Genomic DNA, 19,511 nt, shown 5'->3' with positions numbered 1-19,511 from the left:
ATGCTGTTGAAGTGTTCAATGTAAACTTAAAATAATGCTGACATCAGCTGAAAATGAATAAAAGGATGTTTGGATGTTTTTATGATTGATAACCTGATGATTACTATTACTATAATCATGATGAATGCTGTTTAAATGTTAACACTATTAAATGATGTTGAATGCTGTTGAAATGTTCAATGTAAACTTCAAATAATGCTGACATCAGCTGAAAATGAATAAAAGGATGTTTGGATGTTTTTATGATTGATAACCTGATGATTACTATTACTATAATCATGATGAATGCTGTTTAAATGTTAACACTATTAAATGATGTTGAATGCTGTTGAAATGTTCAATGTAAACTTATCTAATGTTGACGTCAGGTGAAAATGAAAAAAAAGCTGTTTGGATGTTTCATGATTACTATGAATACTATTAATATAATGATGATGAATGCTGTTTAAATGTTAACACTATTAAATGATGTTGAATGCTGTTGAAATGTTCAATGTAAACTTAAAATAATGCTGTCATCAGCTGAAAATGAATAAAAGGATGTTTGGATGTTTCATGATTGATAACCTGATGATTACTATTACTATAATCATGATGAATGCTGTTTAAATGTTAACACTATTAAATGATGTTGAATGCTGTTGAAATGTTCAATGTAAACTTAAAATAATGCTGTCATCAACTGAAAATGAATAAAAGGATGTTTGGATGTTTCATGATTGATAACTGGCTGATTACTATTACTATAATCATGATGAATGCTGTTTAAATGTTAACACTATTAAATGATGTTGAATGCTGTTGAAATGTTCAATGTAAACTTAAAATAATGCTGACATCAGCTGAAAATGAATAAAAGGATGTTTGGATGTTTTTATGATTGATAACCTGATGATTACTATTACTATAATCATGATGAATGATGTTTAAATGTTAACACTATTAAATGATGTTGAATGCTGTTGAAATGTTCAATGTAAACTTAAAATAATGCTGACATCAGCTGAAAATGAATAAAAGGATGTTTGGATGTTTTTATGATTGATAACCTGATGATTACTATTACTATAATCATGATGAATGCTGTTTAAATGTTAACACTATTAAATGGTGTTGAATGCTGTTGAAATGTTCAATGTAAACTTCAAATAATGCTGACATCAGCTGAAAATGAATAAAAGGATGTTTGGATGTTTTTATGATTGATAACCTGATGATTACTATTACTATAATCATGATGAATGCTGTTTAAATGTTAACACTATTAAATGATGTTGAATGCTGTTGAAATGTTCAATGTAAACTTAAAATAATGCTGTCATCAGCTGAAAATGAATAAAAGGATGTTTGGATGTTTCATGATTGATAACCTGCTGATTACTATTACTATAATCATGATGAATGCTGTTTAAATGTTAACACTCTTAAATGATGTTGAATGCTGTTGAAATGTTCAATGTAAACTTAAAATAATGCTGTCATCAACTGAAAATGAATAAAAGGATGTTTGGATGTTTCATGATTGATAACCTGCTGATTACTATTACTATAATCATGATGAATGCTGTTTAAATGTTAACACTATTAAATGATGTTAAATGCTGTTGAAATGTTCAATGTAAACTTATCTAATGCTGACGTCAGGTGAAAATGAAAAAAAAGCTGTTTGGATGTTTCATGATTACTATGTATACTATTACTATAACCATGATGAATCTGCCCCTCTGCTCCATCTGCCCCTCTGCTCTGCTCATTTAATCAATGTTAAATTAAAGGTTGTTTTAATGTTATCAATGTTAAATGATATTAAAGGTTGTTTAAATGTTGACATCCTGCTAAATGATGTTAAAGGTTGTTTAAATGTTGATAACCTGCTAAATAATGTTAAAGGTTGTTTTAATGTTATCAATGTTAAATGATGTTAAGGGTTGTTTTAATGTTATCAATGTTAAATGATGTTAAAGGTTGTTTAAAAGTTGACATCCTGCTAAATGATGTTGAAGGCTGTGTGTGTCTGTGTGGAGTGGGTATGAGGAACATGTTTGTATGTGGACGTGCGTGTGTGGGGGGAGGGGGAGAGACATTCAAAATAACTGTCACTATCTCTGCTTGTCTGAGTGAAGAAGCCTTGTTTAATGTGATTTGCACCCTCCGAACAAACGGTTGTAGTTCGGGACCTGTTTAACATATCGCTTAACCGAAAATATTGTATGAGAGAGGACCCCTGGCTGATCATTTTGATGTAATTTGTGTGTTGTTTGACCCAATATTGTCTGATTTATGTCAAGTTAAATATAGAGGCAAATTGTGAAAAATCCCTTAACTGACACACTGTCTCTGCCACTCTAGAATGTGATTTGCACCCTCCGAACAAACGGTTGTAGTTCGGGACCTGTTTAACTTATTGCTTAACTGAAGATATTGTATGAGAGAGGACCCCTGGCGGATCATTTTGATGTAATTTATGTGTTGTTTGACCCAATATTGTCTGATTTATGACAAGTTAAATATAGAGGCAAATTGTGAAAATCCAATTCTGATTTTGAGAAATTAACATGGGAGTTAATGGGGCAGTTTTTTGTGTCTAATGCCAAACAAATGCTCATAACTCTAAAAGTAATTGATCAAATGATTAGATATCTTGGTTTAACAGAAAGGACAAGTTTCTCTCCCATTTAAAATTTAAATGGAGCTTCTAGATGAAAGTGGAAGGAATTTACAGCTGTTTATCCAGGAGATTTTTGATGATTTTTCATGAAAGCACACTCTAACTGGGGACATTTCTGAACATTCCGCCATTCATTCCCTATGGGGAAAAGTCCACTTTGAGGACTTGTCCTGCGGACACCGTATGTCCAATATGTCCCAAAAGCACAAGCACACTATTCCCGTATGAGATCTGCGATCCTGCCAAATTTCAAGGTTCTAGCTCAAAAATTGCGACCTGTGAAAAGTGTCGAAATTTGATGCGGAAGAATAATAATAAAAAGAAATCGGAGAACAGAATGTTGGCTTTGTCAAGCCAACATAATAATAATAACTAGAAAGGCAAAGTTCGTGAACAAACTTTATGTTGGCTTGACAAAGCAGCTAAAAAGGCTGTTTTGAATGTTGATGACCTAATGTTAAAGGTTGTTTTAATGTTATCAATGTTAAAATAATGTTAAAGGTTGTTTAAATGTTGACATCCTGCTAAATGATGTTGAAGGCTGTTTAAATGTTGATATCCTACTAAAGGATGTTAAAGGTTGTTTAAATGTTGATAACCTGCTAAATAATGTTAAAGGTTGTTTTAATGTTATCAATGTTAAAATGAAATGAAAATCCGGGCCGGACTAAGAAAACATACTGCAGCTGTGTCACTTATTAATACAAGTAGTCACGAACTGGAAAAGCCTTGTCCATACTAATGATACATTAATTATATCTCCCTGTTTGTATTCCACGAGTGACATGTTAAGAGAGAGACACCAATTGCACACAGACACTGCTGAGAGCCTGCATATATAATGTGGTGGCGAAGAAATGATACTCGAGTGACAAGCTCATTTCACCGCGCTTGATGGCAACTACCCCACTCAGCTGCACTTACTTCACGGTGAGGGTGCACCCGGTTTTCCCCACAGAACAAACACATATGCATCCCCATATTACTATAACTGCAAACATCAAAATAACTGTATCAAACTCACTTATTTAAACGGACTATTTATAATGCCTAGTCTCTCTGTCCCATCTCCCAGCCTCCTCTGCTGGCGCGTGGGCGGGGTTTGTCAGTCCGTGTACCCTAGCACTGCACAGTCCATGTCCAAAGCCACACTAGTTCAAGTTCAGTTCATACATGTTCAAAGTGAAAACAGTTCACGTTCAAAATTCACAATTTTAATTCTGAACCAGTTCAAAGTTCAGTTCACTTTACTTTTTTCGTGAGACATTCAAATATTTTTTTATAGCAACGCTTTCTCTCACTCTCGTCATTGCTCTCTCTCTCTCTCTCTCTCTCTCTCTCTCTCTCTCTCTCTCTCTCTCTCTCTCTCTCTCTCTCTCAGCCCTCCGCGCTCTGGTCGCTCTGCTGCAATTTATCACGGGTAACGTAGTGCGGAAGCCAGTATGTTATTAACTAGCCAGTATGTTAACTACTCTCAGCCGGAAACTACGTTGCCCACAATGCATTGCGCACACCATGTCGAAACCATTTCTGTCTGGTTTAAGCGATTTAAGCAGCAAGAGCGAGAATGCAGGAGGGAGTAACGTTCAATTACAGTGATGTCTGCCGTTCATGACACATAATGTGAACTAATTCACGTTCAAGTATTTAAAAATGAACGAAAAAACGAAAAAATGAGCGTGTTCAATGAACGCGTTCTTTTGAACTCGTTCATGCACAACACTGTCAGTATATATGCGGCTTTTAGCCTGTGCGCCTCAGTCGGACTTCCATGAATCATGATTTCACAATAATCAGCAGATTATAAAGCATGATAAATTCTGCTGAATCATTTAATAATTTGTAAAAAGCTGTTCAAATGTTGATTACCTGCTAAATTATGTTAAAGGCTGTTGAAATAAACAAAATAACGCTAAAATCAGCTAAAAATGAATAATTAATGTGAAATGATAACGAAGGCTGTTTAAGTATTAAAATTGCTGAATAATGTTAAAGGCTGTTTACATTTTAACACTGTTAAATGATATTTAAATGCTGTTGACAGCTCAGATATATGGTTGAAACATAAACCTCTGGTAATGCGGAACCATGAAATACTGTTAAATAAACCAGCTAAAAATAAAGATGATAATTGTCTGAGTGTTTAACATTAATATTTCGATATGCCTATATGCGTTATGTGAGACTGTGATTTTAGCGCGAATTATCAGCGCTCGTGGAAGGCGCTGAGCGCGAATTCTGCGTGCGCGTGAAGAGTTTCAGCACAGATCCCCTCAGTCTGTCAGATATTTCTCGTCACAGCTGTGGAAGTTTTTTGACTGTGGAAAATTTACAAGTAAGTAGCCCGTCGTTTTTATTCACGATAAAGTAATATATTTTATTCATGATAAAATAATAATAAGGATATTAATAATAATAATATAATTATATAATAATATATAATAAGGAATAATCTTTTTTATTCATGATAAAGTAATAATAATAAATATGGAATAATCTTTTTAATACATGATAAAGTAATAATTTCTTATCATGAAAGAAATAATAATTAGGAATAGTTTTCCACAAGAAGGGTCTGTGAAAGACTGGTCTGTATGTTCTTGAATGAAATTTAATACACTAATAAATATATCGAATGTTTTTATTATTATTATACCATTTAGAATAGCCTACTGTGGAGGAAATATTTTTTTATAATGTGATTTTCTGGATATCGTTTACTATATTCGATCTCTCACTGTTAATGCTAGTCGGTGTCTGTGGTAAATAACCAACACATTCTGACGTTTCAAGCGTTAAACAGTGTTGTGAGAAATCAGGACAGAAATGATAAATGTCACCATATTCAACAATGATTTCATAATCATTTTATTTAACAGTATTTTACCTCAGGAAATTTACCTCAGAAAAGTTACGTTAAGCGGCGACAGTGTGTAAATAGACTGTGTAATAGATAGCTAGCTAGCTAGCTAACAGCTGAGAGGAAACTAAACGTCGCGAGCGTCGTTATCCATAGCAACATTCGGACGTTCAGTGCGAACTCACAAATAAGAGTCACAAACCTCACAAACATTTTAGCCAATTAAAAATATATCTTAAAATATCTTGTTTAATATTGTGATTACAGTAATGCAACTTTTGTGGTTTGTGATACAGTAATCCATTTCTTCAGGCTGAATTTGTTTTATTTGTCTTGATCCCTTAGCATGTTCTCCAAGATTTCTGGACCGTATTCCAGACCGGCTCCCATCAAGGTCAAATGTGTGGCGAAACATACGGGCCAGAGGGGAGAGACTTACGAAGTGGTGGACGGCGTGGTGGCAATTAAGACCTCCAAAATGGTTGCTACCTGTGCCCTCTGCGATGGGAAACATTTTGTAGTTGCCCATCTGAAAAATGACGATTGTCATCGTATTGATGACAATCGGTCATATTACATCAAAGGATACAATGTATCAGAAAAATATGGCACCTGCAAAATGTTTTTCAACCCGTCGACGGTAGTTTTCAGCACAACAGAGGTGACAGTATCCCCTGACTTGGAGAGACTATGCCACCACGCCGTCTGCCCTCCCTCCCCAGCCTACCAAGAAGGCAACAAGGCAGACTACTGCACACTTTCAGGGGTAGTAGCAAGTGTGAGTATTAATTAATTGTTCTAGTTAAATCTATGCTATGACCCACAGTGTCATAAGTGATTCATTGAATCTTAATCTTAACCAGTTACGCCTTATATCACCTGTGACTCTCTGTTTTGTTTTTGTTTCATTTTAGTTGAGTACAACAAAACTTCAATCCACAAAGGATGGGGGTGTTCCACTCCGGGAAATAGAGCTCAGTGCTGGGAGGGACGTATTCAGGGTGTCCCTCTGGAGAGATGTGGCACTGGAAGACATCTCACTGTCAGCTACCATTGAAATCAGCCACGTCAGCGTTAAAAGGAACAACCAGGCAGTGACCTTCAGTTCCACGACATATACCACTATAAAGGTAAATTGAAAGGTCTTTGGAAACACCCCATCTGTCACAATATGTGGGTTAGCCATCTTCTAACACTTCAGAATTTCTCTTTGACCACATGTCAGGCAGAAATTTAATATCTTAATATATCATATGCCATGTTATTCACAGAAATCTGAGATCGTGCCAACGGCTGAAGAGGTGGAAGTTGTAGGAATCTGCCCTACTCCCACAGACATCAAGATCCTCACTTCCAGCATGGAGGAATTCTCCATTCCTCCTCATGTCTGGAGTGGGGATACTGATAGGCTAATATTGAATCTCCCCCTTACAATGCTGATAAAGCATAACGAGGGGGTCATTATCTCAGTTGATTGCCCTTTCTTTACAGAGGACTGAATGTTGTTTTGTTGCTGTTGTTTGTTATATTGTTGTTTGTTGATTAATAAATATTAATTTGCCTAATTCATGCTTGTGAATTGTAAAGTAGAAAAAGAGAGAACTAACTACAATTAAATAAGACATATACTAGCTTGGTAGCTAAGATAGCCACTTAGCAAATACTAACCAAAAAATAGCAGATATTTAAAGATATTTAAGCATATGTTCAACTATATGCCATCATATAAAGTGATGAGACAAGTTAAGATTCAACAGTACAACACTCACCTCTAATGAGGTGTCAATTCCAGGTTCAGAAAGTAAAAGTCCTCACCAAGATGTTGCTCAAGCTTGCTAGATTTTCTAATTAGTGCAATCCAGGTAAAATTAGTGGAATCAACACAATCCAAGAAGCCTGAGCAAAATCCTGGTGAGGACTTACTTTCTGAACCTGGAATTGACACCTCTGATAAAATGTCACATCTTATTTCATCAGGCAGAGAGGTGGACATTCTAGGTTCAGAAAGTAAAAGTCCTCACCAGGATTTTGCTCAGGCTTCCTGGATTGTGTTGATTCCATAAATTTTACCTGGTTTTCACTAATTAGTAAATCCAGCAAGCTTGAATAAAATCCTGGGAATCGTGCGCTTATTTAGAGAGTAGCACATTATATTTACAATAAATTAATATTCTAAAAATATTAATTATATATATATATATATATATATATATATATATATATATATATATATATATATATATATATATATATATAGGCTAAAAGCCACATACATCTACTGAACTGAATACAACTGAACTGATCAGTTTCTGAACGGTGCCTGTAGCATTTCACGTGCGACAGTTTTGATTAGGTAACACACACACTGTGTTCAGATTTGTTTTTTTTTTGTAACTTTTTTCGTGAGACATTCAAATATATTTTTTATAGCAACGCTTCCTCTCACTCTCGTCATTGCTCGCTCTCTCTCTCTCTCTCTCTCTCTCTCTCTCTCAGCCCTCCGCTCTGGTCGTTGCCTGCTACGCGGCGTTGCTGCCCCGCTCTGCTGCAATTAATCACGGGTAACGTAGTGCGGAAGCCAGTATGTTATTAACTAGCCAGTATGTTAACTACTGTCAGCCGGACACTACGTTGCACACAATGCATTGCGCACACCATGTCAAAAACCATTTCTGTCTGGTGATACGCGATAGCGAGAATGCAGGAGGGAGTAACGTTCATTTACAGTGATGTCTGCCGTTCATGACACATAATGTGAACTAATTCACGTTCAAGTATTTAAAAATGAACGAAAAAACGAAAAAATGAGCGTGTTCAATGAACGCGTTCTTTTGAACTCGTTCATTCACAACACTGTCAGTATATATGCGGCTTTTAGCCTGTGCGCCTCAGTCGGACTTCCATGAATCATGATTTCACAATAATCAGCAGATTATAAAGCATGATAAATTCTGCTGAATCATCTAATAATTTGTAAAAAGCTGTTCAAATGTTGATTACCTGCTAAATGATGTTAAAGGCTGTTTAAATGTTGATAACCTGCTAAATAATGTTTAAAGGTTGTTTAAATGTTGATATCCTGCTAAATAATGTTAAAGGTTGTTTAAATGTTGATAACCTGCTAAATAATGTTTAAAGGTTGTTTAAATGTTGACATCCTGCTAAATGATGTTAAAGGTTGTTTAAATGTTGATAACCTGCTAAATAATGTTAAAGGTTGTTTTAATGTTAAAACTGCTAAATGAGATTCATCTGCCCCTCTGCTCCATTATACATTATATGTGTGCGTGCGACATTATCTATGTCCAAAGCCACACTGGCTCAAGGGTGTTAATTATTTTAAATAAAAAACATACCGGCTATACCGAAGTTCACCTTTGACCACATGACTTTGCAGTATTAGAGCAGAATTATGTCTAAATATCTAGTTTAAGACAAAACTGTAGCTCCCTAATATAATCTGTAGCGTTTTTATGCGGATAAACGAGGTCGGAATTGGGCACAACACCGGCTGAACCCCAATCTGTCAAACGTGAATTGCTACAGGCACCGTTCAGAAACTGATCAGTTCAGTTAAATGCATTCAGTTCAGTAGATGTATGCGGCTTTTAGCCTATATATAATTAATATTTATACAATATTAATTTATTGTAAATATAATGTGCTACTCTCCAGCAGGCGAAGGTGGAAAAATAAGCGCGCGCACGCGCGCGCAAACGCTGGTCATGACGGAGACATATGCGCGAGACCGTCATCCGATTTTTTCTCCGGAGAGAAACGGCTGTGTTTTACCGTAAGTACCATTCAGCGCTCATAAAAACGTTAAAAACATTGATAAATTGTAATTTGACATACCAAAATGTTTAAAATACACCTTCGTTGTCAATTGTTAACAAGCAAGGTTAATTGTTAGTTAGTTATTTGCTTAACTAAGGCAAGGCCGATGGCTAAATTTGTGAGGTAGCCAGTTAGCCGTTGGCTAACGTTTTGGACCGCTGGATACCAGGTTTGTTTTACTAGCATAGTGAACACGTATGAACACGGATAGCACATAGCTAACCTGGCTACTCTAGATTCATAACTACCATTGTACGTGTACATCGTCAGGCTTTGAAATTTACGTGAATATTTTAGATATAAATGATAAAATGTTCCTTGTGCTGGAAGGCCTGCTAGCTATTTCATCTTGGCTAACCTAGCCAAGCTACCTAGCTCACAAAACTAGTGCACGAGAGATAGCCAGCTTTGCTAGTTAGCTAGCTAGCTATGGCCAAGTGTTTTATAATGGTGTAAAGAACAACCTTTCGCGAACTACCAATAAATGCTGGAGCTAGCTACTTTTTTGGCCATTATATATTCTTATGTATTTGTATTGCTATATTGAGTAGCTGGCTGATATTTGTGTCATTACATGACTGACCAAAAGCACTAAGATAGCTGGTTTGGTAGCTATCAAGCTATTACAGTTAGCTAGAGGTTTTCTGTAATTCGGGCCTATGTGTAACAATCATCCAACGCATTTTAGTGAGTTGTTCATCTTTTTTAAGACAAACACTTAATTCATTATTTAAACCATTTTAAAATTCCTGAGAAATCTTGTTCATTTAGCTATCTGGTTACCTGATATGTGTTTATATTACAAACATGTAGGTGCATCCCTTGTATCTTACGCTTTTATAAGCTTCACATTAAGATAATGTTGTTTCTCTCTTTCCCAAAGTTGGCAGAAAACCATCGTATAACGTAAGCTGAAGCTAAATGTTATAGTTAAATTACTTGTATGATATTGTAGCCTGTTAAAATTTGGCAAAATATTTGACCCTGCTTGTTGTGTTGCACTGTAATTTGCAGGTTCTAAAGCTACAAATACTGACAGTTTGTGTAAGTACATGTTGATACTAATTCATACATATAATTGACAAGTAGGCCTAATGATGTAGTAAACTTAATAAGATGTGATGAAAATAAATGCGTCTCTATTCTTGTGCTTCCTTACAGGTTCTTTACATCCATCATTCATCTACAGTGTGTGTAAGTTCAGTAATAAGGTATAGAATTATTGGTGTCAATGAAAAGCACTAGGCATCTCACTTGATTTTTGAACAATTGATCAGAATTCACTAAATCAGTCATGTGTGTTAAATCTCAAAATATTTACAGTGTCACAGTTGAAAGGTTTGTTTGAAAGATGCAAACCTTTTTCACATATTTAAATGTTTCTCTTCTCTATTTGCATATCCATATGTCTACATCAAGCTATTCGAAGTGAGTAGAAAGCTATTAAAACTGCCATTTCTGCATACATGGTGTGGTTGAGGTTACAAAAATTGTCCATTCTGTAGCAATGTAAATTTTTCTGAATGCTTTTTTAATTCAAAATTGGAGTGTACAAATATGAGTGTGATAGGCATGATGTGTTGGGCATGATCTGTTATGGTAGACACCAGTGGATGCTGTCTTGTTATAGTAAAAAAATGGGCCAGTGAGCTAAGAGCATTTTATTAACATAATTATGGCATTTTGGCCAATATCCAAGTTCCACACTGGACAGGACTTTAGCCTAACAGCATTATTGACACATACCTATGTATTAACATTATCTATTAGAAAGAGACCACAAAGCACTTCTGTAAGGTCCTCTGGAGAAGAGCACCTGCCAAATTGTGAAAATGTTCACTAATGTGCACTTGTATGTTTCTGTAGGTTCAGCTCACCTCACCTAACCTCAGAGTAAGTTAAAGAATTTAATATAAGGCCTTTGTTTCCTCTTAAATACGACACACATGCATATCATGAAACTGCCATTATTTTATACCATCTAAATGTACATGTACATAAGGCATTAAACTCAGTGTTTGGCTAATGGACCAAATGTGACCAGTCTGAATGTAGATTGTTTGTACAAGTTTCACTTATGCATTTCTCTCTCTCTCTCTCTCTCTCTCGTGATTTTGGCAGGGTGACCTCACTGTGGTCCTGGTGTAGGTTCCTCTGGCTTGTGAAAGTAAGGGTTTTTAAAGGTTCAACATGAACATTTGCAGAAATGTAAGAGCCATAACATCATACATCACATGAAGAGGAAACGCAAGCAAGCATCCTGTGTTCATACTGAAATCACCCAATATCCTGTGAATCTAAGCGTCTGATTGTGAAGTAGTACAATTGAATTCACAATTTGCTGCATTTAGGCTTTGTTTATATTGCACCTTTCATACACTGGCAATTCAAAGTGCTTCACACAAGAAAATTAAGTATGAAACGGCATAATCAGGATTAAGTTCTCCAACTTGATGTTACAATAATATTGAACATTTACAATAATAATGTATTGTTAAAACACTGAACAGTTCTACATGCATGAAGATTGATTCTTTTTTTTGTCTTTACAGGTCCTGATCTGAAGAATTTTCTGCTCTGTCTGTCTTCCTATTAGATCCAAGTCTTGTCCCCGTCCCAATATTTTCTCTTCTCTTGTCCCCCGTCCCAACATTTTAACATCTTTTCTTGCTGCGTCTTTTGGCTTGCCCTTGCAAGTAAAACGATTTTCATACTCTGTCTGTCTTCCTTTTACAACCATCTCTTGTCCCCGTCCCAATATTTTCTCTTCTCTTGTCCCCGTCCCAAAATTTTAAAATCTTTTCTTGCTGAGTCTTTTTGCTTGCCCTTGCAAGTACGATTACCCAAGATTACCAAACGATTACCCAAGATTACCAAACGATTACCCAAGATTACCAAACGATTTACCCCAACTGATTTACCCCAACTGATTTACCCCAACCGATTTACCCCAAAAGATTACCCCAAACAAAACAAGCCGAAAGGCAACTGTGTTTATTTGTTTCAGACCAGATTCTTGATTGAACCATCATTGCTGACTGCTGTTGAAGACCCGCATCAGACACTCATCACACACATCATTATTCTGTTATCTCAGTGAAGGAATAGTGTACTATATATCTCACTACAGTTAAATTGTTTTGTAAATCACATAAGTGCATTTTAAAAGAAGTAGACCACATACTGTTTGATATTAGTGCATATATAGTTTTTGTGTGTTTTATATACATTGCCATTTTCTTGTTGCTTTGTGTTGAATTGATTTGTTTCAGACAAACAACAGTAAGCAGCAGGACCATCTTTGCCTTCAGCAGACACACACACATATAGTTTTGAATTGTATGTTTGTGCATATATCGTTGCATAGGTCTAGGCTGTTATAACTGTTATTGAGAATTGTCAATACCTTTAAAAAAATTGTAATAGTATTATTGTGATTTGATTATTTTGAATACAGTAAACGTTTTAAAAACAACCTTTTGGAATAATATTGTTTTGGCACTGTTCCATATATACTGTTTGAAATCTGTTAAACCATGCCGAGAAAAAGCAAGAAGTCTGTTGCTGCTAAACGACGCGAGGCACTGAAAGTGGAGAGCGAAAGCACTAACCAGGTAGCAAACGCTGTTGCTAATAGATATGTGGAGTCAGTTCAGGCATCGCACTGTCAAAATGATCAGAGATACAGGGAATTCTCGCGTGGTACGCAGTGTACGTGCAACGCTCTGACATTTCTTGCTATGCACAATGAAATTAACGAGTTGAACTCTATGGGTCTTGACAACGTTTTAACGAGAGGAGATGCTTTATATACTACTGTGAAACGGACATTGCTGAATGAAGGAAGGTTTGTGAGTAACTATTTAACTTCTGACGAGTTACCAACGACAGTCGACACCGATCTGCAATGTTACAACCTTATTAAACACCCACAAACGTATGGTTTCTTGAAAGACGATGCGCCACAAGGAATGGACGAGTTCATGAACCTAGAGAGCGCTCTCGCTTGTCTTGAAGGTAACGTAACTGACGCGCTTCTGATGGTTGGAAACACGTGCATTGCAGTATTCAGAGATCGCGAAGGGAGATTTGGGTTTTTCGATTCTCACAGCAGAACACCTGACGGATTACGGCCTGATGATGAGAACACGGGTATCGCCGTGATGCTTACTTTTGCGAACTTGACAGATTTGACCGAAAGGTTGCTACTGCTGTATCAGGGTTGCCTTGAGTTGCGGGACAATCAGCAATACGAACTTCTGCCCGTGTCTTTTGTGATGACAGGTAGTACTCAACACGACGAACTCCCTTGTGAACTTCAAACGGTAAACGTGCAACCTAGTCTTATTAGCCAGCATGACAAACAACCCATCGTTAAATTAAACAAAACACGCAGAAGAAAAAAAATTCAACAACAGATGCAACAACTCGCATCCTCGCAAACGTGTGGGAAACGTGTTAACTGGAAGCTACAATATGCAAATAACCCTCAGTTCAAGGATAAAATGAAACAACGCAGTCGAAATAGCTACTTAAAAAATGCAAATTACAGACTTACCAAGCAACGAACAATAAGGGTTAATTATATGCTAAATACTACTTACAAAGATAAACAGAGACGGAACATTACCACTAAATACCAACATGACGCAGCGTTCAGAGAGAAACAGAGACGGAACATTACCACTAAATACCAACATGACGCTGCGTTCAGAGAGAAACAGAGACGGAACATTACCACTAAATACCAACATGACGCTGCGTTCAGAGAGAAACAGAGACGGAACATTACCACTAAATACCAACATGATGCTGTGTTCAGAGAGAAGCAAAAACAATATGTTACCAGCAGTTACAAACACAACACTGTGTACAGAGAGAGACAGAGAAAATATGTCATCAGTAATTACAAAAACAACGCTGTGTACAGAGAGAAGCACAAACAGCACATAATTGATCAATATTCAAAAGATCCAATTTTCAGGCAAAAGCGAAAACAATATTTTAAAAACAGATGCAGAAATGATTCTATGTTTTATGAGCTTAGAAAACAAAAATTTAATAGATTATATCAGACTGATGTAGTTTTTAGGTCCCATCACAGAGAACAGTGCTTACATCGGTCAGTGAACAGAGAGTCTAAACTAAAGACACTACACAAGATACGTTGTGCACAGCATATACAGAGAAAATACAGACTAAATCGTTATTTACACCAACACAGTCTACATGAAAATATCAATACGCAGTGCTTCTCTGACATCCATAATCCACAACAGTTGACCGCATTAAGTCAATTTAAAGAGAAAGCAAAAGATGGGCCAAGCTATGTTTGCACCGTCTGTCACAGAGCACTGTTTTCTAACCAGGTTCGTATGTGTGAACACAGAAACTATCAGAAGAATCCTACAGTTGCTTCAGTTTGCTTGACTGGCAAATATGTTCACATCTGTTCCTCTGACTGTCCAAATAACTGTGTGACTGAAGAAAGGAAGGGAGAATGGATCTGCCACTGTTGTCATGAAAATTTATCAAAGGGAAAGATGCCTGCCATTGCTGCTGTAAATAAACTTGAACTTACACCAGTTCCATCAGAACTCTGTGATTTGAATATACTTGAAAGGCATGTTATATCCAAATACGTGTGTTTTGCCAAGGTCATCAGTCTTCCCAAAGGTCAACAGAGAGCCATCAAGGGTGCTGTTGTGTCAGTTCCTTCAGATGTTGAAACAACAGTAAATGTTTTACCCAGACCAAGAAGTGAATCACAGTTGCTTACAGTGAAACTCAAGAGACGGTTGTGTTATTCAGGTCATTATCAGTTCCAGACAATATCTATGCACAAAGTCTTGTCTGCGTTATGTAAACTGAAAGAAATACATTCTGAATATAAAGACATTGTTCTCAACCCTGTACAGGAAGATGATTTATTTAATGATGTAACAGACGTCACAGATGAAAGTGCTCCAGAACAGGAAATGGATATTGACAACAATACTGAGAGTGAGAACACACCACAGCAGAACCCTGAGAGTATGGAGCCTGATGCAGATAATGAGAATCAGAGTACTGATCAGCACACAGGTCTAGCGTTAGACACATGTCTTCAGCCACCAGATATTGGTCATCATCTGTTATCCTTCAATGATGGGATATTCTGTATTGCTCCCGCAGAGAGAAACAATCCAGTCAGTATGTTTAAAGTCCCTAAGCTCGAGGCAATGGCTTTCCCAGTACAGTTTCCTTGTGGTAAAAATACATTTGATGAACCACACAGACAGGTTGCTCTCTCACCTAGCAGATACTTCAATGCAAGATTATTCTCTGCTGATAATCGCTTTGCGATGGACACAAACTACATTTTCTTTGCACAGTTTGTAACTGAAATGCATCTAGCCTCTTCAAGTATGTCCATTCAACTGCGAAAAGCAAAAACCAGGACACGTGATGGACGTAAAATCAACAGTTTGCTTTTACGAGACAAAGTTGAATTAGATAAACTTATAAAAAATAACGAGGGCACCAGATTCATGCAGCCTCTGAGAGGGACACCTGCTTACTGGCAAAAAACACTCCGAGATCTGTTTGCCATGCTCAGACAGCTGGGAACTCCCACATTTTTCTGTACATTCAGTGCAGCAGAGATGAGATGGCCAGAGGTAATCACAGCAATTAAAGCACAACAAGGTGAAAATGTGGACTTCTCAGCTTTGGATTGGTCACAGAAGTGTGAGATACTACGTAGCAATCCAGTTACTTGCATGAGAATGTTTGAGAAACGTGTAGAAGGGCTCATGAACCTGATTCTGTCTCCTGCACAGCCCATTGGTGAGGTGGTTGACTATTTTTACCGTGTAGAATTTCAACAGCGAGGTTCTCCACACATTCACTGCCTGTTTTGGGTGAAAGATGCACCAGAATTTGAAGATGACCCAGATCAAGTTGTATGTGATTTCATTGACAAGTACATATCGTGCAAGTTGCCAGACCCAAACACAGACCAAGAGCTGAACACAATAGTAACAGAAGTACAGACACACAGCCGAAATCACTCTAAATCATGCAAAAAGAATAATAAGCACTGCAGGTTTGGATTTCCTAAACCACCTATGCCAACAACAATGATTACACGCCCCAGACCACCACCCCCTGACACAGACTCTGATGAGGAAAATACAGAAATAGATGAACAAGCACAGGCTAAAGTAAATCTACAGACTGTGTGGGATCTGTTGAATGACAAAAATCAACAATTTGAAAGCATCACAGAACTGCTTGAAAAGGTCAATATGTCTTACCAGGATTATAAGAGAAGTGTTGAGTCTCTTTCTACATCCAGTCAGATCATAATGGAACGAGCAACAAAAGACTGCTGGGTAAATGGCTACAATCCTCTGCTGTTAAGAGCCTGGAACGCCAACATGGACATTCAGTTCATACTGAATCCATATACCTGTATAATGTATATACTGTCATACATTTCAAAAGCTGAACATGAAATGAGTGATTATCTAAAGCGAGTCATGAGAGATTCATGTGACAGCACATCTGAAAGGGAAACGATGAAACAGATCATGCATGCCTATGCCAAAAACAGAGAGGTCAGTGCCCAGGAAGCAGTCGCACGCACTTGCAGTTTAAAACTCAAATCATCATCCCGTGCTGTCGTTTTCATACCCACAGACGACAATGCTGTGCGCATGAGCCTACCTATGAAGTACTTAGAGAACAAAGATCCTGATGATGAGAACGTGTGGATGACAGGATTACCAGAAAAGTACATGGCCAGGCCAAAATCACCAGTGTTTGAGAATATGTGCATGGCAGAATTTGCAAGTGAATACCGAATTGTTTATACAGAACAGAAAAAGGGTAAAAATGTCTTCCCTTTGCAAAACAACATGGGGCACATAAAGAAGCGCACCAAAGGTAAACCTGCTGTCATTCGCTTTGCTCGTTTCTCACCACAAAAAGATCCTGAGAAATACTGTGGAACGCTGCTGAAACTCTACCTGCCCCACCGCAGACTCACTCAGCTTACGTCTGCTCAGTTCCACAATTACGAATCCTTCTACATCTATGCCTCTGTAAAGCTGCCAGGTACAGATGCCCTTCAACGTGTTTTTACCATTGTACATGAAAACAAAGAAAAGTATGAAAAGCACAGTGACGCTATTGAACAAGCAATCGAAGACTTTGAACAGAACGGTCCCATTGAAGATGCCTGGACTACTTTGGCTCCAGCAAATGAACTGATTCGTTTGGAATGCATTTTAGAGCAAGAGCCAGTAAATTCCAATGATGTGAACGAACAAGATGACGTTCCAGATTACGTGGCATCTAGATCTGAGAACACCACTGCAATGCCTGTAATGGAAGGACCACAGTTGAGCCATGCAGAGATTAAAAAAATGTACCAGAGCTTGAATGAGACACAAGCAGCTGTGTTCTACACTGTGCGTGACTGGTGCAAAAGAAAAGTCCTTAATGAAAACCCAGAGCAGTTTCTTTATTACATCGCAGGAACAGCAGGAACAGGAAAGAGCCACCTTATTAAATCTGTGTATGTAGAGGCTACAAAAATACTACACAAACTTCCATGTGTACGTGAGGAAACCGACATTTCAAAACCTACTGTGCTGTTGTCAGCTTTTACTGGTTGTGCTAGTCATAACATTAATGGAAAAACACTCCACTCACTTTTTAAACTCCCACGAAGCTTGAAGCCTCCATATCAAGGACTTGGGAACAATCTGGATGAAATCAGGGCAAACTTTTCAAATGTGCAAATTATAATCATCGACGAAATATCAATGGTGTCAAAGCCGTTATTTGCTTACATTAACTGGAGACTCCAGCAGATTAGAGGGAACAACAAACCCTTTGGCAACGTTTCTATTATGGCTGTTGGTGACTTCCAGCAATTACCACCGCTTGGAAAGGCAAAGTCTCTGTGTGTGTATGAGGACCACGTGCTGGACTTTTGGAGAGATCATTTTAAGATGGTGACACTGACAGAAATCATGCGTCAGAAAGATGACCTTGCATATGCTGAGCTTCTTAACAGACTCAGAGTGAAACGGAAACACGACGCATTGTCCGCTGCTGACCGATCTATGCTGAAACAAGTCATTAAATCCCCTGAAGACTGCCCCTCTGATGCATTACACATATTTGCTACTAATAAAGAGGTTGATGATTATAATTCAGCTGTCATATCATCATGCTTTCAAAATATTACAAATATAGATGCAGAGGATTATAAAAAAGACCCACGAACAGGCCAGATGCAGAAGCAAGGTGTTCCTTTCAAAGGAGAAAAAGGTGATCTTGTTGACACACTACAGCTGGCAACTGATGCCCGAGTAATGCTTACCAGAAATATTGATGTGGAAGATGGACTGGTCAATGGCTCATTTGGCAAAGTGGTAAAAATAGTCGCACACATTCGTAAAGATGTTCCAGTTGTGCATATGATTGGTCTTAAGCTGGATAATGTTGATGCAGGACAGAAACACCGCAACAAAGTGCCTGGAGGTGATGATAATGTAGTTTACATTGAGAGAGTAGAGGAAAATCTGAAGAAAAAGGGAACTGTTCGACGGCAATTTCCTTTAAAGTTGGCCTTTGCATGCACCACTCATAAAGTACAAGGAATGACAACTCTGTGTGCTGTTGTATCACTAAAGAAGATTTTCGAACCAGGTATGGCATATGTTGCACTCAGCAGAACCACATCACTCAGTGGACTACACATCACTGACTTTGATGAAAGGAAGATTTACTGTGACACTGAAATCAGTGCCTCATTGGAGAATATGCCCAAACTTGATTTAAGTGCTATTCAGCCACTTTTGCACTTAGTAAAAGAACCTCATTTGAACTCTGGTCTTAAAATTGTACATCATAACACAGAAGGCCTTCAAACTCATATTGAGGATATCAAAAGCCATCATGAGCTCCTCTTATCTGATGTTTTCTGTCTTACTGAGACGCATATGACTGGTTCTGTTTTTCCTGATTCTCTGCAGTTGAATGGCTACAAAATATACAAGCGGAACAGACATGCGGCCTACACCAACTACACACATCTGTCCAACAGGAGTGGTGGTGGAGTTGCCATGTATGTGAAAGACAATATCAAAG

General features: G+C 37.5%; 1 protein-coding gene and 1 long non-coding RNA gene across 3 annotated transcripts; both read left to right on the top strand.

Annotated features, from left to right (window-relative positions):
* Nucleotides 1-3,258: 3,258 nt before the first annotated feature.
* LOC143482872 (uncharacterized) lies at nucleotides 3,259-12,841 on the top strand. Of its 2 annotated transcripts, XR_013122314.1 has the most exons (8): nucleotides 3,259-3,598; nucleotides 9,204-9,321; nucleotides 10,249-10,271; nucleotides 10,380-10,409; nucleotides 10,527-10,559; nucleotides 10,785-11,258; nucleotides 11,487-11,532; nucleotides 11,918-12,841. It is a non-coding gene; the product is annotated as an uncharacterized LOC143482872 (long non-coding RNA). The 2 variants fall into 2 exon arrangements; XR_013122313.1 differs by lacking the exon at nucleotides 3,259-3,598 and having other exon boundaries at nucleotides 9,190-9,321.
* On the top strand, nucleotides 4,209-7,093 carry LOC143508708 (uncharacterized). The gene is made up of 4 exons (XM_076997366.1): nucleotides 4,209-5,003; nucleotides 5,874-6,306; nucleotides 6,443-6,658; nucleotides 6,800-7,093. The coding sequence occupies exons 2-4, from the start codon at nucleotides 5,875-5,877 to the stop codon at nucleotides 7,025-7,027; spliced, it is 876 nt and encodes a 291-aa protein (XP_076853481.1). The 5' UTR covers nucleotides 4,209-5,003; nucleotide 5,874; the 3' UTR covers nucleotides 7,028-7,093.
* Nucleotides 12,842-19,511: the final 6,670 nt, after the last annotated feature.

Source organism: Brachyhypopomus gauderio, chromosome 2 (genome assembly GCF_052324685.1).
Source record: "Brachyhypopomus gauderio isolate BG-103 chromosome 2, BGAUD_0.2, whole genome shotgun sequence".
NCBI classification, from domain to species: Eukaryota; Metazoa; Chordata; class Actinopteri; order Gymnotiformes; family Hypopomidae; genus Brachyhypopomus; species Brachyhypopomus gauderio.
The sequence above is the reverse complement of the archived record's forward strand: the minus strand, read 5'-3'. Positions and strand labels throughout refer to the sequence as shown.